Genomic DNA, 22279 nt, shown 5'->3' with positions numbered 1-22279 from the left:
TCCCTCAGGTGGTCATGAGGAGCAACACATCTGCTTTAATGCAGATGGCCTGCATCTCTAGAGCAGTGGTTCCCAACCCTGGTCCTCAGGGACCCCTTGCCTTGCATGTAGCTTTTAGTTTCCATGTTCTAACAGACATTTTTCAAATGAATGGACAACACATTCATGGCTTCAGTCCCAACCTCAGATTCCGAGACCAACCTTGCACTCCACCACGCTCTGGTCAGATTCACAGGTGACGTAGATCTCATCCACGGCCCGGCGCAGGTTGTCAAAGAGGAAGGCCCAGTATCGTGCCCGCAGGTCCACCTTGCGAGGCTGCCTGGCTTTAGTTGGACTCTTCTCTGCTCCTTTGTCCAGCAAAGCTCCCATCGCGCTCTTGCTCTCCACTCCCACATTCTATAGAGAAACAATGAGGAGAATCATTAAAGGCAGGGTACTGATGTTTAGCAAACTAACCTTTTTGGCTTGAATTTGAAAGTATCCAACTCAAAATATCCCACCCCCTCACTTTAAAGCCACTCCACTAAAATACATCAATGCGCTGCCTGACAACTGCCGGGAAGTAGGTAGACAGACAAGTAGCCCATCCAATCATTGCATTTGGTTTGAATGCAATGATTTGTCATGTTTATTACAGTCCTGCGACAGTCACAGATATTATATTTTTTATATTTTTCTGTCAGAGCATTTATTAAATTGATTGCTATCAGGATGTAAAGTTTATTTACGCAAATATGAAGTCCTTGTCAAAAACATGAACTACCCTAACTTTAAGATGCACACTGAAGTGTCAGGCCTTGTGAACGGTCTTTACATTATCTTCTGTCATTTTTGGGAGTTAACACTCAACACTAAAATGACAACTTATACAGTTTGTACTGTAGGAACTGTCTTTGGCTGGAATGACTCGGAATATGCTAGTGTGTGGTGCCACCTAGTGACAACAATCTTAAGTACTATACGTCTTCAAACAAGTGTTAAGTTATTTGCTCCTATCCCCATTTAGTGATTTATAGACATTAACCATACCCACCTGTTTCTTATTTCTCTGTAGACCAGAGTTGATTCTCTGAGCCCTTGGATTGCTGTTGGAGTTGGTCTTCGACTTTGCTATGAGAAATATATGAAAATGTTAAAAAAAGATTGACTAGAACAATCCGCATTGAGTACGTTATTTTCATGGTCATTACTGTGGTTTCTAGGGAGAAACAAACATCAGTGGAAACACACACAGTGTTAGAGTGCAATATTATGGGTCTGCATACCATACAACCACAGGTAAAAATGTGCATGCAAAGTAAGGAAAAAAGTATGGAGGTGGGAAGGAAAGATAAGATAACACTTTATTATTATAAAAAATTGTGGCAAGGTGAGAGACGTTAAAGAGGTGTGTGTGTGGGGGGGGAACGGGACCTAACTAAGGGACCAAACTCCCGGGGGACAAAAGAGTTAAGTATTGCCCTCCCTGTATGTCAACACCAATATTAGCCACAGAAGAAAAATAAAGGACACAAAATGGTTTAGCCAGGCTAACTTGACAGAGACAACGTGGGTGACCAACCTTCTTCCTCTTTGTTCTCCAGAGGAACACTCCAGGCGATTAAGTTGCGAGCAGCACGGCCCTCCTCTGCTACAATCTTTCTCACCTTGTCATGGCTGTTTGAGCGCTGAAAGGACGCCTGGAGACACAGTAGAGAGACCTTTTATACCCAATTGTTTCTCGTTGATCAGACTATAGCTGAAATCTCAGGCTCACAGTGGACACTTTGTTGCAATTGGCCTACGGTATGATAGAAAGTGCATGGGTGTACTTTATAGCAATGTGAGGACTTGTCTGGGAAGGCAATGCCCAGAATGGTGAGTCATCATTCTATTTATAAGTATGGGAGTCTTCTCTGTTTCTGTGTGTGATAAACAACATGTAAGATCAACTTTGTCCCACATTCATCGACATAATGGCAGATTGGTAAAAAAAAGTGTGGAAAAACAATGTCCCTCCCCTATTCACAAATGTCCTAACTCACAGATTGCACAGCATGATCTAAGGTTTCATGTGTGAAGGCTGTGAACAATGCTTTCGTAATGCAGGCATTCTTGCTTTGCAAGAAAGAAAATAGGCTAATGAAAGTAGGCCTGTGTGCAGTTAAGTTCCCAAAAATAAAATGTGGAGTCAAGTGATTTTACAATCATGAAATGAAATCTTGTGTTGGCCAAAAATTGTATCAGCCCTATATAAGCTATCTTGTGACTTGCCTTGCAAAAAAAGGTCATATTCACAATGCAAATTGTGACTTGAACCACTTTTCATCCTTTTTTAACAGCAATTGAGTCTTGGAACAATGTTGGCTTCATGTCAAATAAAACTAATGTTCTATTTCAACATTCATTAACTATAATGTAAAGTCAAATAACCTCAAAGACTGTGTAGACCACAGGTGTCAAACTCAAGGCCAAATGTGGCCCGCCACGTCATTTTATGTGGCCCGCGGAAGCTTAATGGGCTATTGAAATAAGTATACGCTGCTTTACAGCGTGCATTGACCATAAACGACATCTCTCACCATGCATTTCGATTGTGTTACGGCAAAGTGACGACATCCCGCCTCTAGAAAGCAGTGTATGCACATCAGTGTTAAACGCAAAGTTTAACTGGGTGAAGGCGAGCATGGTTTGAATGACAGCACTCCAATGCAGCCGGTTCTGCGAACGTACCCCATGTGCATTTTCAGCCAAGGTCCTCGGGCATTCAACCCAAGTTGGTATCGCTCTCGAACTTAGAGTACTCAGCCAAACTAGCATGTTTTCTGCTTCTCTTGTCGACATTTTTGAGCCAGAAATTATGAAGACATCACCTTCATTAGACAAGGTTTTACCAATTGGAAAATGGCAATGTTTATTTTACAAAAAGCTTAAAAAGCTATTCTGCGTTCAAATGAAGGGCAAAAAAAGTTTTGCTCTTGCGCTGTGCGCGCTTGCATTTTGTCACCAAACACTTAGAAAAATATGCAAATTTATCCTCCAAGAAAACCAGCAGATTGTCCAAGAATTAAAAGGCGGACTTCAATTGCAGCATAATAGGCCTTATGTTCACAAAAGCTACAACAAAAACACCATGTTTTTACATCGTTACTGACGTTACATTGTAGTTACAACTGGCCCTTTCACGGCAACCATAATGCTGATGTGGCCCTCGGTGAAAATGGGTTTGACACCCCTGGTGTAGACTGTACCCCTTGTGACAAGAATCTTATTTTAGTGACACTACCAAGACCGTTAGTCATTACAGCTCATGGGACATTCATAACTATGAGGTATCATCTCTTCTTATTAGCCCACACAGAATGTATTATATGCAGCTTTTGTTCCAGCGTGCTCAGAGAGTATTGCTCAAATGGCTCATTAGGTTTTACACATGCATAAACAGCATGCGGTGTCCGGGTCTGCAACTATTTCATATCCTGGGGGGACATCACTGACCTACTTTAAGTGAGCATAATTATTTACATATAGCCAAAGCCCTTTTAACAGTAAGGGAAATCTAAAATATTGAATGCATTATTTATCCAACAAAATAGCTATGGTCTATCCAAAATAATCAAAACAGTAGGCTGAGTAGCTCTTAGTAGCCCATTTCCAAACGTAGTAGATATTGTATTTCCTGCATTGTCATCAGACATGGTTGGCATAGTCTTTCGCCTACACTTTTGACTAATAGCAAACTGTACAATCTAAAGGAGGCTTATGGAAAGGTTTCCCTGATCCCCTAATTAGCTGCTGACAACTTGCCACCTGGCCAGCATTCGGAAAAAGCAGGCTGTTTGTTGGAGAACAACTCATTAAATTCATGAAATAACACAAACTGAATGTTATCCTGACCCAAACACTTTGCATGCACAAGAAACAAAGACCTAGTAATTTCTTTCTTTGTCTGAGTGAGGTGGTGGGTGTGATGTTTCCTTTTTTTAAAGCAGATCTAAGAAGAGACAGCAGGACAGAGGTAAGGGAGGTAAAGAGAAAGATCCAAAGACAGAGTACATACAGAGTAGAAGTAGAGTCTGTAAGCAGGTTCATCGTCCTTATCCGCCCTTGACATACTTTTGCAGCACCCTTCAGCCAACCTGTTTCTCTGTGCTCACATTGCCACTAGTACTAGGTGACATCTTCTTCTGACAGCAGGACCAAAATATACTCCCACTGTGTGGGAATAGAAAGTTGCCCAGCTGTGTCAAATATTCCACTAATGGAAATGAAGAGAAGACAGTGCTTTGTAAGATGAGAGTCCCCTCACGACTGCACTGTCCGTAATCAGGGCTGAGCCTTGGGCTACTCGGCTGAGCTAGCAGCGACTCCCTGGGCTCCAGTCACGGCTGCTGTCCGTCTGCACGCCAGCCTGCTCTCCTCTTCTTCGTCGTGTTTACAGCTCCTCTCCTGCCAGCTCTGCATCGGTGCCCCCCGCCCCCCCCCCCCCCCCCCCTCACTCACTCACTCTCCCTCTACCACAGCGCTGCGTGGTCATGTGTAGACAGTAGGCCGGCCTTTCAGCCACTCTCCCCTGCTGCCAGGGATGAGTCTTGCTGCAGGCTCAAGTGTTGCTAATATAAACCTCTATTAGCCATGGAGTGACGCTCAGCATCCAATTTAACAAGACAGGCGATGAATCAAGCATTGCCGGAGGACAACATCAACACATACATAAGCTACAACTGAGAGCTTTAATCTGCAGCTAGGCTTGATGCTGATTCTGTGTAAAAATATATATATATACAAAAATAAAGTCTAAACTAGAACTCTGCACTGGTGAAACCTGTAATAGTTAAAATAGAATCGAAGCTAAATAAACACAACATTTTATGATAAGTTAATCACAGATGGACACTTGATCTGGCAAATTACAGTCTACTATCGTAATTAAAACCGGATACACTGTCTACACTTAAACTTGTTGGTAAAGGTAATTGACTAGCTTGCTACTGTATCTCTAGTCTTGCTAACCAAGAATTAAACTGTCCAATCCAAAAACAGCCACAGGCAAGCTGACAACCTAACTTTTAACCAGCTAGCTAGAAGCTAACTAATTAATTGAAAACCAATCGTGCAACACCTTTTGATCAGCCTCACAATCTCACAGATAGATTGAACGCCTACTGTAGTACTGGTGCAGAAGCTATCTTAGTAGCAGGGTAGTAATACTGATGGTTCCAAGCTATAAGTCAAAACCAACCTAGGATGACACTGACAGTTGGCTAATTTAACCCTGGTATTAACGCCGTTTAGTTAGTTACATATTATTAAGAGACAACAATTTTGATGAATACTCTAGAGCTGCAATATAGCTAGTTATATTAATCTAATTATGTTATACTGTAGCTAAGCAAATCAAGCTAGCTACAACAAGCTAGCTAGCTAGATGGTTGCATTAGCATTGGGTACTTTAACTTGGCCTGGCATCTTGGATACAAGGTAGTCCAGCTAGCTAACATTAGAAGAATATTTATCGACTTTACCTTCAAAGCGATGGTTATGGGTGTGCTCCGACTCTTGCCACCTCCATGTGAAGATCCTGAACTGTTGCTACCAGACCTCTCTCTACCGTCCCCTCCTTGACCGATTCTTGGACCAAGTCGATGCTGGCCAGCCCCACCACGTCGCCGTCCATCGTGGCGGCTGTCTTTTGACATTGATGGAGACTATTACTATGCTATGATCAAATCAATGTTTGGAATAATTGTAAATCCTTTCTGAAACGAACCCAACTTGTCTAGTTTTCAGCTTTGATGTAGAAGACATCGAAGCCTTAAACGACATTTACAACACAACACCTGACAACTAAAAACAACCCACAGTTGAGCCGGAAGTAAATTGTTCCTAGTGGTGATTGACAATCAGACGATCAAATATTTTTTTACGACGGCGGAAACTGAATTTTCTCAAACCAATCATAATAATGATTTGGGTCGTGGGTTGTAAACATCCTGCATCCTAGACTTATATGTCCTGCTTAGATTTTTATTGTTAGCCATGGCAACCACAATGTTGTGGGCGGGACTAAAACAAGTTATCAGACGATGTTTGAGCTGGCCTCGAGCTAGTCTAGCCTAGATACCATCGTTTTTGTAGTCTATAGAAGCTCACTTGCTACTTTTTACACTCAAGAGGAGCCTTAATTATATAGTTAAAAGGTTAGTCTACTGTAGCTACTGTACCTTACCAACGTAGTATGTTTGCAGACTAGTCGCTACAAGTACCCTCACCTAAGTAATAGACTACTGTAGATAGTTTATAAGTTACTTAGCTGGCCTTTGCTTTTTTTACATATATAGCCAGTAGTTGAACAAGTGTAAAGCTAACACAGTACAGACAGTAGCTAGCTAACTGAGATGCACGTTTGAGTGCCAAGCCCATACGATTGCATATCCTACTGTAATGCTGCAGGTTACCTGGCTTAATGGATTAATTTGAAATGTTAAGCACAATAGCTAGCCATCCAGCTCTGTCCATGAGTCAACCACATTATTTGTGGGGTTTAATTGTTCCTCATCTAAACAATCCCTATTGTTTGTTCTTAGATGGTATATTCAGTAATGATCGTGGCATTTTTTGCAATGCACTTAATACATGGGGAACCCTCCCACAAACACGTTCTTGAGGATCATTACATTGGTCACCAGCATAACCCCGAGCATGATATGGATGTCCTACTTGGAACGAAGGTTAGAAAAGACCATCCTCTAAATAATCGACTTCAACTTTAAAACTTGCAAGATGTAATGCTTTGTCTTTTTTTATACAATTTAGGATAAAGAGGAAATAAAGAAGCTCACTCCATCTGAGCAGAGACAAAAAATGCTGGATATTGTGAAGATGATTGATAAAGATTCTGACAAGTATTTATCCCCAGGTAGAATTTAATATAATTTTTTGTGTGTATTTACATTTATGCATTTAGTAGACGTTTTTATCCAAAGCGACTTCCAAGAGAGAGCTTTACAAAAGAGCATAGGTCACTGATCATAACAACGAGGTAGTCCCAAACATTGCAAGCAACCAAAACATGAAGCATACATTGTGAAAAAACTAAACAAGTGCAAAAGGTAAGACCCATAAGAGCATGCCGTTATACAAGTTACAAATTAAAACAACATGAACCACAAAAAGTGCAAGACTGTACCTGAAGAAGAACAATCAACAGTAAAATATTTCACAGCGAGTACAAGAGTTAACTTCGTTATAACTAACCTACAAGAGCAACAAGTCACTCAATAAGAGTCATTCTGATCCTGGAGGAAACTAACATCAGGTCCAGCTAAGCATTCCTTAGTGCTGTTGTACTCCCGGAACAACTTACAACTTATATATATGTAATTAAATGTGGAGTTGTTTTTTTATTGCATTACTTCACAGAGGAGATCACTCTATGGATCCAGTATGTCTACAGAAAATACGCTCTTGAAGATGCAGAGGAGCGCTTCCCAGAGTTTGACACAAACAACGATGGCATTGTGTCATGGGATGAATATAACATAGTTGTGCATGAACAAATCATTGACACAGATGAAAACACTGTTCTGGACAATCCTGAAGAGGAGTCTCTCAGATTTGTATGATCACAGTTCCGGTCATGATAGATGTTGTAGATGTTGTCAGTTGTGTTCAAAACTCAATATGTTGTTGTTTTTTTTAGCTTCATATGAAGGAGAGGAGACGCTTTGACTTTGCTGATGTGGATGGCATGCCTGGCCTCAACGTTATTGAATTTCTTGCCTTCACACACCCATCTGAAGTTGATCACATGGCAGTAGGCATTGTTTCTACTCATAATATGTGTATTCAGTGGGATATCTACACTTCTTTATTACTCAAGTTATTTTAATTCATAGATGAAATGTCTATGAATAGCTTATGTAATTGTGCTTCTGAGCCCATATAAGTCAAGTTCTTTCTGGAAATATAGTAACACTGCCGTATGTAAAACCACAGAATAACCTTTCTTTTAGGACTTTGCCATTGAAGATGTGTTGAGTGAATATGACATTGATAAGGATGGATTCATCAGTCTAAGTGAATTCATTGGAGATGTCCGTAGTAATGGTAAGATACAATAGAATGGTTGGATGTGTACAATAGCATTCTAAGTAAAAGTTAAGTTTGTGTAAATTTTTATTTAAACAGAGGGCAGTGAGCCAACACAGTGGGAGATAGAAGAGACGGTACGTTTTCAGGACCTGTACGACCAGGACAGGGATGGCAAACTTAATAGGGAGGAGCAGCTTCGCTGGGTGGCCCCAAACAGCTACAGCTCAGCAAGAGAAGAGGTGAACCACCATCCAAGCCCTATGAATTACATTTGCAACAGCTGCCTGCCTGTTTTACCTACCCCTCGATGCGTGCCGCATATATTTTAAGATCAGATGTTTCCTGTTGGGTTCTGTAGACCTGTAGTTGAGTCATTAGATGATACATTTATTTATATTCTTTATTTGAATGTACGTTCCATTCGATTAGATTATTGTTGACTCTACAATAGTAGAATAAAGCTGAGACTAACAATTAAACTAACAATTAAATTAAATGTCATTTTGTCTTGATTAATTTGACCTTACTGCAATTTATAGGCAATTCACCTCATCAAAGAAATGGATCAAGACGATGATGGAAGACTCTCAGATACAGAAGTTTTGAATAAACAAGACATTTTCATGCATAGTGAAGTTACAGATTATGGAAGACAGCTGCACACATCACATGATGAATTGTGAAAATCAATGTCAATTATATATTTTTTATTTAAAATGTAATAGATTATTAGTAAGTAGACTAGTCTTTACATGACTAACTCTGTAGATATTAAAGACGGTTGGTTTGATATATATTTGTTATTGCTATTGGTACCTTATGAAACCAAATGAATGTTATCTTAGATGGAGGTTGCATGTGGTAGCTGGGCACTTCCTCATTTGAGTCAAACTTGTGAATCATATGTACCACGTAAGGCTGGGGTTTCCTGTATGCTGTATTGTTCTGTTCATTAGTATCATCTCTATTTTTAACCAGTATGCTAGCAGTATACTACAGTGCTGCTTACTGAAGTGAACTCACTTAAGTAAAAGAAGACACACATTTCAAGTCATTGCTGAGATGACTCTACAGTTCAAAGATGCCTTTTGGGTGAGTTAACCAACCAACTGCTGTGATACATTGAGTAGGAGGATTTCATCAAGACAAGGCTTTGTGTTTTTTTAGATGTCTGATGTTAATAGTGTATATAAAACTATAGTGTATGTGGTTTGAGGGTGATGCTTACCATAGCTATTTCAAATTTAATCTTTGAAAAAATCTGATGAAACTATCCAGTAATATGTGTGTCGTAGTGATATGTAGGCTTTTATGTTGTTACAAAATAATACCCGAAGTATAACATCTCATCTATGCATTAGAGAATATGAAAACCTTTGCTTTAGATTTGTGAACCAATTTGGGGATTTTAGCCAAATAAATGTAGTTAAAACACACCATTATGCAATATGGTGTCAAAACACTTACACGTATCGTTGTGAATCTTTATTTCCTGCTAACGTGCAAGCCCCAATGCTTCTCTTTTGCCTTTGATGTTTTGACTGTAATTATTGTCTGAACAGTAATCTGCTGTGCAGCTGGCTGCTTCTGGGTTTATTTGCATGGTATGTTCTGTTCAACGTTGTACGGTGGCACAGTGACTTGAATTGTTGCCTCACAGCAAGACTGGTCTGGGGTCTTGGGTCAGATCTTCTCGGCTTTTCTGTGTGGGGTTTGCATGGGTTTTTAAATAACCCCAATAGAAAGAAAACACAGAAAAGATTGCTCATCTGCCCATGTCCCAGGCCAGGACATGTGTAAACACTTGAACTTGGTCCCGGTCGCTTTGCTAAAACAGATTACTGTTTTTGGCTGCCCTTGGAGGAATAAAGATCAATAGGATGGGAAAAAGGCAAAGTGATTGTGTGTGTCACATTGCATGATCAATAAATGTGTCTTATCCCTTATTTGCTTTTACAAATGAAAATCAACAAATGCCATGAGCTCCCATACCAGGGGCATAGGTTTCATTATACTGAAAATTGCAAAACTGTCCCCCACGCTGATTATTAAGAGTATTAAATTCAATAGCTGCATCCTCATTTATTAATGAATGTCGTTCCACCCACATTTGAAAAAGCAATAAAAGTGTGTGTCTGTGTTAAACTTTTTATTAGCTGTAGGCTTAGTGATACTCGTGATTGTATTTAGTATAAAATGCCAATGAGAAAAAGAAAAATATACCAGTAGACCAATTCATTCCAGGAAATGTAAAACCATTATTGAAAACCACATTGAAACTCACTTACAAATTGAGCGAAACTTCCTGTTTAAGCAAACTTCCCATACGAGATGATTAAAGAGGGATTTTTATATGATTTCCTGTTCCCAGGGAGTCGATTTCGTCAGTAATGTGGGATATGAGGCCCTCATTCAAAGACTTTGTGATGGTCGGCGTACTTGTAAAGACATTGAGGAACTCTTAAAGATGAGGTAAGGTTAATATATCAGTCAGATTAAGATAAACATAATGTTTAATAAATATGAACATACATCTTTTGTGGTGGGTGGGGGGTTAGGGCATCTGCTGAGGAAAGATATGGCAAGGAGTTGGTGACTATTGCACGCAAGCCAGGAGGGCTCTGCGAGATAAGGTATGAATAAATGTCCTTTTGTCTTTTGAAAAGATCAGAGCAACATCAGACTATCATTTTTACAGTCTCTCTTGTGTCCTACAGCACTTTGAAACAATCCATCGATCAACTCAGAACTGGTAAGGAGAAAAGCACTCCCATTTTCCATATTTTAATAGTCCTTGTTTCAGCCCAATTTGTTGTATCACTTTGTTTTTCAGAGATAGAAAACATTGGGAATCTGCACTTACAGCTCTCTGGGATGTTGAAGGAGGAGGTAAAGAGGATGGAAGTGTTCAGGGAGCGACAGAAAGATCAGCGAAAAAAGGTTTGGAAAAAATACGTAATCGATCAAAGAATATTAACACATCCACTGTAATAAACTGAATGATCTTACAATGTATGTTAAAACCAACATGTAGTTTTTTTGTCTCAGTTTGAGGGAATCATGGATAAGGTTCAGAAGACAAAAGTCTCTCTGTATAAGAAAACTATGGAGGTGAGTTGTAAGCCTAGTATTCATTTGTGGTCCATCTTTTGGAATATGAGTGGAATGGAGTGAGCAGTAGCTGTCAGTGGTGGGAATGATATGGCATGATATGTATGGGGCAATAATATTGCAGTATAATTTGGAAAAGTGATGGCAGGTTTGCATTCTTCACCAAAGTGGTTTTTGGTTTACTTTTAGATAACCTATTGTAATATGTATTAAGTTTAAGAGACTTGACTGAGAGACTTAACCCACATCTGGCAAAGGAAGCAGGAGAACCTCTGAAACCTTGCGAAACTCAGGAAGTCGTTCTTGGTATTTGTCAGTAGTGCACATGCAGCAGCCCTTCGTTACACTCTCTTCCTCCTCAGACATCCACTTCCTGTATAAACTGCATGCCGTTTATTGAGTTGAAAAGCATATACATGAGCTGTCATATACAGAAAAGCTACAGTATTAAAATATGTTTTCAATTATTAATCGGATAAGGTATTGCAGTCATACAAACTTTGTTTTGTACACATTTATTTTCCTTCCAGTGTAAGAGGTTCTATGATCAGCGATGCAGAGAAGCTGATGATGCCGAGCAGGTTGCTGAGAAGATGGGCAGTACAGCGACAGCTACACCTAAACAGACAGAGAGGGTAAATTACACATATCCAAGTACTGTTACAGTTCATACAATGTTTTTTTCTGGAAAGTAAGTATTGAATATGCCTGCCTGTTGAAATGCACTATTATGCCATTTATAAAGTCCTTGTGTTTCCACTATAAAGATTTGCCACTGGTTTGTACCATTTTATGCAATTTGTGTGTGATCATGACAGTTATCCGTTTTCCCTTTCAGTTGCACAATAAAGCTAAGCAGTGCAGAGAGGCTGCAACAGAGGCAGGTAAGGGTATCTGAGTAATGTGGCTGTACAGTATTGTAAAACATATCCTCAGAGGACAGGAACTAAATACAAAATATACTAATTTGATGTTTTACACAAAAGCCACATTATAAAGTCACAAAAGTTTACTGTGGTCATGCAGTCAAGGTCACAGTGGTTTCGCTGACTTCCTCTTTTATTGAATAAAGGTCCAATGTGCAAATTTGAAAGGGCGAAGAGAATGCTACCTTTCTTTACCACCTATGACTTAATGAATGTGAAAGGAATAAGGCAACAAAATGTCACCCTTGTTACTTCTGTCTGCAGAGAAACAGTACATTTCAAATGTGGAACAACTTGACAAGATTCGTCAAGAGTGGGAATCCACACACACAAGCACATGTGAGGTACAAACACTACTGCTGCAACCCTTCTCTTTATCTTGATATGTATCATCATACTTCATATTACATCAAATGTAATATTTGACTTGTCACTTATGAAGTTCTCCACTGCTGTTCACTTAAAGATATATAGTGCTCTAATGGTTCTGCATAACCTGACTATAAGATCATGGTGAAGATTTATGACAGATCAGTACAAATCTTTATATCAATCATTAGTTAATAAGGACACAACAACATTAAACATACGTTAACAGTGACATTATGATAAATGAACCTGTACCTTTTGTTTACCTTGATTTAGCTTATCCATACAGGGTCCATCCTTAGTCATAAAGTGAATGTTTGGGTTACAGGTGTTTCAGCAGCAGGAAGAAGATCGTATCAACATAATCAGGAACGCCATGTGGGTGCACTGTAACCATTTCTCCATGCAATGTGTCAAAGATGATGAGGTTGGTCATGTCTAACTTGAAATGTTTCACAAAACTGATAACACACATGCCATCAATTAATGTCAAATTGTAAGTACAATCATGGATAAACTGTTAATAACCAAGTAAGTTATAAGTAAGTTATAAAGTAACGTACGGTACTGGTATAAATGTACTGGTGATTAGGTTAATGACAGACTGTGGAATAGTTATGTTTGAATAATGCTTGTGCTTTTAGTGTTTTGAGAAAGTTCGGAAAACACTAGAACTGTGTGACATCACTGCAGACAACAACTCCTTTGTTGAAATTAAAAGCACCGGCTCAAATCCCCCAGGTAGCCACCTGAGTTTTGATATTCAATTTTTTTGCATTTTAAAATTATTCCAGGTTTCATTCACACCGATAATTAACATCCTTTCTATTATTACTGTCCAGATTGAGAACATGTGTACAGTGTGTTTGCATAAATTCTTGTCATATTTAAAATGAACTCTGCTGAGTTCCAATGGTTTCTTTCTAGCACCGATACTGTTTCAGAACTACTATGCGAGAGAATCAACTTCAGACACCAATGGTAGCACCCGTTTTGTCGAGGGAGTCATGAAGAGGTTGGTACTACTCAGATATGCAAAACAGTAGAATTTACTCAAAACATATCTAGTTTCCCTTGTTGTTGCCCAGGAAACTCTGTGACAGGTGTTTAAAGACGGGTGCAGCCTAATCACCCTATCTTTGTGTATTATTTGAGCAATGATTAAATATGGGTTTGGTACTGTACATATTCAATAAAATGTATGGTAATCACTCTCCTTTCACACTGTTCACAGGTTTTCAAATCTCCTCCAAGGAAACTGCTCTACTGGCTCTAAAACAAACATTGACGATTGTGTCCAGGCACCAGTGCCACCTACTGGTATGTACTTGCATGGACTCAGATGACAAAATCTTCTCCAAAAGTTCTACGAATGGACCTCGAGTTATGTCTACAGAAAACTTTATGAACAGAGAAAATGTTATGTCATACAGCCATTTCTGTATTTCTTATTGACAGAGTCAACACACTCTCCCAGGTCTTAGTCCGTTCTCGGAATCTTGTGTGAGGTTGCAATCTTCCTGACTCAGTACACTGCATGAATTTGAACTCCCTCCCTTGTGTGTAACTCCTAGCTGATGCATCAGATGGCGTGTACGCTTCCATCCCTGGATTTCCGCATGACCAGCTGAGCAACTTAGAGAAAACTGAGGAGTACCAGGCTCTGTATGACTATGTGGCTCAGGTTTGAAAGATTTCTGTCCGCTTATTCCCAATAAAACCTAAAGCATATGAAAGGGGATTGATTGCAAGATGACAACAGATATTTTTCATAATACAAGTGTTATGTAGTATACAAATGTAATGAATATTCCCCATCACAAGCTACAGTAAGCCCCCATCCATCTCCATTTTTAGGGTGACGATGAGCTCACACTCTCTGCAGGGGAGACAGTAATGGTTCTGGACCAGGGTGTTGATGGCTGGTGGACAGTGAAGAGGAATGACAAGTCTGGACTCGTGCCTGGGTCCTACCTGGCCAGATACTTGACATATGACTGACATGCTTTGTAGCACCATGCTCTCTACTTACTGTCCAACCTCTTGCTTTTATTTGGTTTTTCCATGCTCCTCCTTATTAATGCGTCATAGTTACTTGGGGTTTCATCCTACTGTTTATGCTTAGCAATCTGGAACACTTTTAACAAAGCTTTATCTAAGGGTAGACACATTCATTATTTATTGTTGAAGAAAAAGGCATGCACTTCACTTTCCCTTCAAGTCTAAGTTAGGCACTACATGTTTGTGTTGAGGGATCATCTAAGATGCTGAATAAAATGGGTTTCACACATGGCTCCTGAGACTATTCAAGTGCAGTATTATTGAATGACCTTGTTTGTTCAAGCTACTCATGAATACAAACTGAATTTCTAACTTTTAGTTTTGAATTTTCTTGATGAAGTAAAACAACTATTCAAATTAAAGATTAATTGTGTAACCTACTTACTGTAGAGTATTTCCAAGGGGTACACTGTAGTAACTTCAGAACTACACAGCTGTCTCCATACACACAGTATTTGATCTCCGTGCACAGTAAGCAGTCACCTAATTGTGTGGAAGGGTAGACTGATCTATTCAGGTCCTGCCAGAGTATCTGGTTACACTGCAGCAGAAAATGGGGAAGTGCCATCCAGTAGCCCAACCTAATGTAGGGAAATGTGTTGCACTAAATTATTATACAGTAGTGTGAGTAATATATAATAGTGTAAGCCAAGTGTGTACTACATATAACTTAGTCTGACCTTCCACTTCTCTCCTTGGAAAGTCAAACTTTGACACACAAGCAGCTTGACCCTGACAAAAGCACTTGGACAGCAATTGTTTGAGCGTAAACAGAGTTTGTGTCAAAGACTATACAAACAACAGTCATTGCTACACTCCTCTGTGTCTGCATTGTGCAAAAAATGACAATGTACCATAAGCACTGTAGAAAGACTGAAACATTTCTCCAGTCTATTCACATTATTAAGCATTTAAGTCACTGTGTGGCTTCATGTTTGCCCCTTCAAAAAGTACATGTTGAAATGTCTAAGTTCTTAACAGGCCAACGACTTTATTTAGACTGATGTGTGTTCCACTGTTTCTTAATAGAGACATTGCTAGTTAAGGGTAACGGATATAAAGAAGTTTGGGGAGTATAGGGCAACTTTTCACACATACTCTGTTATAGAATACATATAGGTTTTGAGTGCAAATAACTGCAAAGCCATGGATATAATACATACATGAGAAATGCAAGAATACCATCATGATCACCCCCCCCCCACCACAAACTTGAGGGAACACTTATTTATGGAGAAAAATGACATGAAACTAATATTTTTGACCCTCAAAGAAATTGACCAAGAGCTTTTAGAAAAACAACAGCAACTTATTAAGCTTGTAAATACATTATTCCGTTTTCACTCACCATTAGTGTACCAATGGCTTCTTACACAGTATGAGCTGTGTAAGCAGCTTCTCAATATATAATGAAAGCATGTTACAGTAGATAACATGCTATCTTCCCCCTCCCCCAACATGGTTTGGAGTTGCAGTTGTGTATATGAAGAAAACAAGATGTGTCTTTTTTATGCATAGGTCGCCCCCGTAATGAGCAGTTCATAGACGGGATCACGGCCCCTACGACACAGGACCACACATGAACAGAGCATCCCCAGCATCTAGGAGAGGAAAACATCAAAGAGAACAAACCATGACTATGCAGTGTTCACCGCATCTAAGGTGAATCATCAAAAGTACACTTGGGCATCTAAGACGCTGCCTTCCTGCAGAAATCTGCTCGCTACTCTCACTGTTTTGGTCTGACCACAGAGCAATGACAAAATGGAACTCGGAATGAAAAGTATAGTTTCCAAGTTTCAAGCTACAAACTAGCTATTACAATCCAGACTGGTGCTTCAGCAATTTAATATACTAATATGTTCATACAGCAGTGATACTGATTGTCATTTCATTATGTGAAATACCACTGGATAGAGATTAAAAATGATTAAATATGATATTACCTGAATGGCAGCAAACATCAATGCAGCCAAGATGACATACATCATGATCTCCTTCAATTTGTCCGTAACCAGGGCTTCACATCCCTGAAGAAACAAGATAAACACAACGTTGATCGCAGTTGTGTGAGAAAACATCTTGTATCTTATGCAGGAGAAAATATGCCAGTATTAGATCAGGTGGAACCTCCTGGTAAAGATCCACGGGACGTGTGAGGGAGCCTGTGCAGTTCTTGATGTTAGGTTGACAGCAGCTCACTGGCACACTGTTGTTTCTGGACTCATTGAACCAGCGTGTATCCCTCCAATCTGAGTAAATGTGAATCCCACAGCAGTGGAGCTGATATGCCCCCACACACCCCCCAAACATAACATTTGTTACAACAAAGGTATGTTTACAAGACAAGGGTGGGAAATTTGCCTGCCATCCAATGCTTTTTGCAGTATCTTATTTGTTTGTTAAAGTGAATTAATATATGCTTTAAAAGTGTTTTGAAGTTTCAATGAATCACTTAAACACTTTAAAACGGTTAGACAACTGCGCGAATGGTGTAATTAAGAAAAATAAATTACGAAATGTAAAATGCTTAAAATGTATACAAAATTGGCAGAAAATAACAATTTGTCCTAATTCTCCACATCACTCCTACCTGTCTTTGCACATAGTCAATTGCACGACTTGGGGCATCAGAGTTTGTACCATTGTATTCACTATATACCTTCTTGATGGAGGTATTGACTTCATCTTCAACCTGGAATGAAGAGTGCTGTGTTAAATCTAAGCCAAACTTTAATTTAACTTTTTTTTTTTTTCTTCCTCATAGTAAACACATTTTAGTAGGTCAAGTAGGCCTGTGTTTGATTGGCTCACCTTTGCTCTGTAAATATAACCAAGCACCACCACAGCCACTTCTGTCACAAACACCAACATGAGAATGATAACAAACTGTGGATAAAACAAAATCATTAATCATCTGGAAGAAAGTCCCTTTTGGACACTACACTCCAATTGGATACGTAAGTCAATCAAGTTGTCAAACCCTGTTCTTATCAATTGCGAGCCTTGGTGAAAATGAAGTATTTTCACCATTTTGAGAACTTCACGATGGTGATCCATGCCTGTACTTTCACCATGCTGGGCTACTGTAACTCTGTACCTGGGGGTTAGCCATAATTGAGCTCGCCTTCAGATGGTTCAGAATGCGGATGCTAGAGTTTTAACAGGGGCCTGAAAGTGTGATCATATCACCCGTCCTACGGTCTACACTGACTCCTAGTTCGCTATAGAATTTTCTAAGTGCTCTTACTAGTTTTTGAATCACAAAACCACTTAGCACCATCATACCTCTCTGACTTGCTGATAGAGCACCACTCCATGAGAACTCTTAAATCTGCCGATCAAAGCCCTCTAGGTGTTCCTAAGTCTAGGGGTGATTGGGCTTTTGCAGGTGCTCCTAAAATCTGGAACAACCTGCCGATCCAAATTAGAACTGCCCCCACACTACCCATTTTTTTTAAACTAAGCTAAAACATTATCTGGCCTACGATATGTGATATATATGTTTTTTTCATGTGTAACCTGGGCTTGTCTATGTGCACTTGATGACAACCCATGTTTTAACCCTTGTGCGGTTCACAACGACCCATCGTTGTGCTGCGACAACTAGTACAAAAATAAAAAGCTTTTTCTTTCAACCTTTACGCTGTGGGGGGTGCCTGACGGTTAAAAGAAAATGCCTTACTTTATTTTTGTATGAGGTAAAGTTGTCGCAACACCTGGGGTGGTCACAATGACTGAAGGGTCACAATGACCCGAAGATACAGCACATTGGTCAATGATAGTTGTTTTTAATAATGCATTTTGTGATTGATTGAAGGTGTTCAGTAGGAAAAAGTCTAGCATTCCCTGCATGAATCCAAGCAATAGTCTTTTTTTCTAGAAAGGATTCAAATTGTTCATTTCAAATGAACCTAATCTGTATTTTCCATCAAGAAGGGCTATAGTATTGAATATGAATCTATAGTACATAACGTGGGGCAATAATCTACTGACCGTAGCTAGCCCACAGCGACTCTCTCGTACGGTGGCACAGCAACCTATAAGGCCGATGATGAACAGGAGAGCTCCAACTGCAATTATAACCACAGCCGGAATAAGGGTATACACATCCTCAAAGAAGTGGTCGTAGTCATCGTATGTGATAAACACATAGGCCCCAATATAGCACAGAATTCCAGCAGCAGCCTATGGGGAGAAATGAAACAGCAGTGTTGGAACTTAAAGCACATTCTGAAAAAGGAAATTTACCACTGCACGATTGATTAAAGAGTTGGTGGACACATAACTACACAATCAAATCAAATGTATTTGTATAGCCCTTTTTACACGCAAGCATGTCACAGAGGGCTAAATAATAGCAACCATGTATTTAAATATGGTTAAGGTCACGAAACTGGCAAATACTACAACCACCCAGTTAAAGTGAACTGCCCTGAATTGAATCTGGTTTACTTTAGTCAAGGCAATGTGATATATGTAGATATAGGTCATGCCATGGCTTACTAGAAGATCTTCGGACAGCATACAGTGCCCTCCAAAAGTATTGGAACAGTGAGGCGAATTCCTTTATTTTTGCTGTAGACTGAAAACATTTGGGCTTGACATCAAATAATGAACGTGAGACCAGAGATCAACGTTTCAGCTTTTATTTCCAGGTATTTACATCAGGATCTGATGCACAACTAAGAAAATATCGCATTTTGTTTGAATCCACCCATTTGTCATGTGAGCAAAAGTATTGGAACAGATATACTTAAAACATATTTAAGTGAATAAGACTTAATATTTAGTTGCAAATCCTTTGCTTTCAATAACTGCAGCAAGTCTGTGACCCATTGACGTCACCAAACTTTTGCATTCTTCCTTTTTGATGCTTTCCCAGGCTTTCACTGCAGCCTCTTTCAGTTGTTGTTTGTTTTGTGGGGTTCCTCCCTTCAGTCTCCTCTTAAGCAGGTAAAATGCATGCTCTATAGGGTTTAAGTCTGGAGATTGACTTGGCCAGTCTAATACCTTCCATTTCTTGCCCCTGATGAACTCCTTTGTTGTTTTGGCAGTGTGTTTTGGGTCATTATCTTGCTGCATGATGAAGGCTCTGCCAATCAGTTTGGTTGCATCTTTCCTTAAATTGGCAGACAAAATGTTTCTGTAGACTTCCGAGGTCATTTTGCTGCTGCCATCATGTGTTACATCCTCAATGAAGATTAATGAGCCCGTCCCAGAAGAAGCCATGCAAGCCCAAGCCATGACATTACCTCCACCGTGTTTCACAGATGAGCTTGTGTGTTTGGGATCATGAGCAGTTCCTTTCTTTCTCCAAACTTTAGCCTTTCCATCACTTTGGTAAAAGTTAATCTTTGTCTCATCAGTCCATAAAACTTTGTCCCAGAATTTGAGGTTCATCTCTGTACTTTTTGGCAATTTCCAGCCTGGCCTTCCTATTCTTCTTGCTAATGAGTGGTTTGCATCTTCTGGTGTAGCCCTTGTACTTTTGTTCATGAAGTCTTCTGCGAACAGTAGATAGTGATACCTTCACTCCTGCCATCTGGAGGTTGTTGCTGATCTCACTAACAGTTGTTTTAGGGTCTTTCTTTACAGCTCTCACAATGTTTCTGTCATCAACTGCTGATGTTTTCCTTGGTCTACCTGTTCGACGTCTGTTACTTAGTACACCAGTAGTTTTCTTCTTCTTCAGGACATTCCAAATGGTTGTACTGGCTATGGCCAATGTTTCTGCAATGGCTCTGATTGATTTTCCATCTTCTCTAAGACTCACAATTGCTTGTTTTTCACCCAAAGACAGCGCTCTGGTTTTCATGTTGTTTTCACCTCTGAATACAGTCTGCATAGACAAAACCTATCTTACCCAATCTGAACCTGAGTGTAGACATTCAGTGGTATTTATTGATTGAATAATGTATGTAATAGGACACACCTGGGCAACAAAACACACCTGTCAGTCACATGTTCCAATACTTTTGCTCACGTGACAAATGGGTGGGTTCGAACAAAAAGGTGATATTTTCTAATTTGTGCATCAGATCCTGATGTAAATACCTGGAAATAAAAGCTGAAACGTTGATCTCTGGTTTCACATTCATCGTTTGATGTCAAGCCCAAATGTTTTCAGTCTACAGCAAAAATAAAGGAATTCGCCTCACTGTTCCAATACTTTTGGAGGGCACTGTATATTAAATATTTAATTTAATATATGTATATATATATATTAAAACGGGGCTCAAATGTGACAAAGCACGTGTTAGAGTGAGGTTTGAGTTTAAATAGATCAAATCATTCCCCAGGAGCTCAACATGTTCTAATCTGTTTGCGTTATAAACTAAACCGCGATACGGTCAAAAGTGTAACGGCAAGGTGGCCTTAAATCTCAGGGGATCACCCTTTCATTAGCCTACCTCAACCCCACTCAGCTCAAGTAACTTAACTTATTTATCAATTTATACAACACAGATACTATGATGTGGAATGTAGCTAGCATAATACAGTACATGTGAGTTACGGTTAGGGTCAAAAACGATACGACATAGAGAGCTAGCTAGCCAGTTAGCGTCCGTCTGGTGCGTTTCATGACATGACTTGGGAACTCGTGTAGCCTAGCCTTCATACATAGTCCACTCGGCCCAGTTGCGCACTCGCCAGAGATCCATTTTTAGCTTACCCAAAATATAAGATTGAGGAAGACCAGCACCGTCTTCGATGAGGTGATTCCACACTGTCCCATGATTAAGACAGATATTCTTTCTAATCAGTAATATGTGATTTGGAAAATGTCCGGCTATAATCTACCTGTCGTAACCCATGCCTCACTGTTGTTGAAACGCCACCGCAACATCACAGCAACCGGAGAAAGTCAGGTGACCTGTTTTTGAGCGCACCGTCCCCTGCGCACCAACAATTTATTTTTGTTGCATAAAGGCAGAAATACAATCAATTAGAGTATACAAACACACATAAGAATGCAACAATGCAAAGGGGTACATCACAGCACAAATCATACAAAGACTTTATAAAAAGTAGGTTACAGACATCAATTGTTTTGACAGCTTTCTCATACAATATGATATGGTTTGAATGTAGGCTATAATTCTAATTCTTTGTCAAATATTTTAAAAAGTGAGGTTTTCTATTAGTATATTTGCATCGACTTTTTATATTTATCTACCAACAAAAATGTTGTCCATGAGGAAACTTTGCATAATCTCCGTTTGAAACATTGAAGCTTTTAAGTGTCAGTCATCTCACACATAGACTATGTGTTAGCTTATGTTTACACCTGTGGAAAAAGTCAATAGAAGTTAAATATTCAACCGATATTAAAGATGCTGTAAAGCAAATTCCATGATTTGCTTCTCAGTAGGCTAAATTATATATATGTGAATATGTTCCTGAAAGCATGTGCAAAGAAGAAGAAAAAACTTTGCTGCACTGAAATGTGGAGTAATGGTGCGTTGGACCCTTGAACAGTTAATTTTCCGTTTTCAGCTCAGGTTTTGTATAGTTGTCGCCAAAACCTGAACGATCAACGTCACAGCGACCGATCTACGTCAGATCACAGGCCCTGAAGTGCAAACCACACCCCATAATATGAGTAGGCCTCATAGAGTTAATAGGTGCGTTCGACATGGACTGCGGCTGCATGAAACGACCGGCGAGAGTAACCGCTTGCAGTCGTGGAGGAGTTGAAAACGGCTCTGTGAAGTCGGACATTCCAGCTTCTC

The 22279-nt window shown here is 39.6% G+C and overlaps 4 protein-coding genes across 8 annotated transcripts in view; 2 read left to right on the top strand and 2 right to left on the bottom strand.

Annotated features, from left to right (window-relative positions):
- The window catches only part of scaper (S-phase cyclin A-associated protein in the ER), a 54575-nt gene extending 48702 nt beyond the window's left edge, over window positions 1-5873 (bottom strand). For all 4 annotated transcript variants that reach the window (XM_047034128.1, XM_047034131.1, XM_047034129.1 and 1 more), the window contains exons 1-4: window positions 5508-5873; window positions 1565-1682; window positions 1037-1113; window positions 202-399 (exon numbers count right to left, since the gene is read on the bottom strand). In XM_047034128.1, the coding sequence (XP_046890084.1) occupies window positions 202-399; window positions 1037-1113; window positions 1565-1682; window positions 5508-5681 (567 nt within the window). In that variant the 5' untranslated portion in view covers window positions 5682-5873. The remainder of the gene's footprint in view (window positions 1-201; window positions 400-1036; window positions 1114-1564; window positions 1683-5507) is intronic.
- Window positions 5874-5962: 89 nt separating this feature from the next.
- rcn2 (reticulocalbin 2) lies at window positions 5963-9542 on the top strand. The gene is made up of 8 exons (XM_047034184.1): window positions 5963-6182; window positions 6570-6713; window positions 6799-6901; window positions 7405-7601; window positions 7685-7798; window positions 7998-8091; window positions 8173-8315; window positions 8616-9542. Exons 2-8 carry the CDS (start codon window positions 6570-6572, stop codon window positions 8757-8759), a joined length of 939 nt encoding a protein of 312 aa, XP_046890140.1. The 5' UTR covers window positions 5963-6182; the 3' UTR covers window positions 8760-9542.
- pstpip1a (proline-serine-threonine phosphatase interacting protein 1a) lies at window positions 8822-14787 on the top strand. Of its 2 annotated transcripts, XM_047034176.1 has the most exons (15): window positions 8825-9168; window positions 10448-10548; window positions 10635-10709; window positions 10794-10828; window positions 10910-11016; window positions 11125-11187; window positions 11718-11822; window positions 12026-12071; window positions 12378-12457; window positions 12811-12909; window positions 13127-13223; window positions 13410-13497; window positions 13717-13802; window positions 14057-14166; window positions 14340-14787. In XM_047034176.1, the coding sequence occupies exons 1-15, from the start codon at window positions 9139-9141 to the stop codon at window positions 14481-14483; spliced, it is 1266 nt and encodes a 421-aa protein (XP_046890132.1). In that variant the 5' UTR covers window positions 8825-9138; the 3' UTR covers window positions 14484-14787. The 2 variants fall into 2 exon arrangements, with proteins under 2 accessions (XP_046890130.1, XP_046890132.1); XM_047034174.1 differs by having other exon boundaries at window positions 8822-9168; window positions 10794-11016.
- Window positions 14788-15510: 723 nt separating this feature from the next.
- Window positions 15511-21424, bottom strand: tspan3a (tetraspanin 3a). Its single transcript, XM_047034192.1, has 7 exons — window positions 21220-21424; window positions 18540-18731; window positions 17358-17432; window positions 17137-17238; window positions 16674-16826; window positions 16490-16573; window positions 15511-16144 (listed from the first exon to the last, which is right to left on the bottom strand). Exons 1-7 carry the CDS (start codon window positions 21280-21282, stop codon window positions 16052-16054), a joined length of 762 nt encoding a protein of 253 aa, XP_046890148.1. The 5' UTR covers window positions 21283-21424; the 3' UTR covers window positions 15511-16051.
- Window positions 21425-22279: the final 855 nt, after the last annotated feature.

Source organism: Hypomesus transpacificus, chromosome 14, assembly GCF_021917145.1.
Source record: "Hypomesus transpacificus isolate Combined female chromosome 14, fHypTra1, whole genome shotgun sequence".
Lineage (NCBI taxonomy): Eukaryota > Metazoa > Chordata > Actinopteri > Osmeriformes > Osmeridae > Hypomesus > Hypomesus transpacificus.
The sequence above is the reverse complement of the archived record's forward strand: the minus strand, read 5'-3'. Positions and strand labels throughout refer to the sequence as shown.

Bases quoted from the DNA above. Each gene is read 5' to 3' on its own strand.
- rcn2 (XM_047034184.1), top strand. From the start codon at position 6,570: ATGGTATATTCAGTAATGATCGTGGCATTTTTTGCAATGCACTTAATA. The intron at 6,902-7,404 runs GTAGAATTTAAT...ATTACTTCACAG, and splicing joins TGACAAGTATTTATCCCCAG to AGGAGATCACTCTATGGATC. The intron at 8,092-8,172 runs GTAAGATACAAT...TTATTTAAACAG, and splicing joins TGGAGATGTCCGTAGTAATG to AGGGCAGTGAGCCAACACAG.
- tspan3a (XM_047034192.1), bottom strand. From the start codon at position 21,282: ATGGGACAGTGTGGAATCACCTCATCGAAGACGGTGCTGGTCTTCCTC. The intron at 17,433-18,539 runs GTCAGTAGATTA...TTTTATCCACAG, and splicing joins GTCGCTGTGGGCTAGCTACG to TTTGTTATCATTCTCATGTT. The intron at 16,574-16,673 runs GTTCCACCTGAT...TTGTTTCTTCAG, and splicing joins CCGTGGATCTTTACCAGGAG to GGATGTGAAGCCCTGGTTAC.
- pstpip1a (XM_047034174.1), top strand. From the start codon at position 9,139: ATGACTCTACAGTTCAAAGATGCCTTTTGG. The intron at 12,072-12,377 runs GTAAGGGTATCT...TTCTGTCTGCAG, and splicing joins AGAGGCTGCAACAGAGGCAG to AGAAACAGTACATTTCAAAT. The intron at 13,498-13,716 runs GTTGGTACTACT...CACTGTTCACAG, and splicing joins GTCGAGGGAGTCATGAAGAG to GTTTTCAAATCTCCTCCAAG.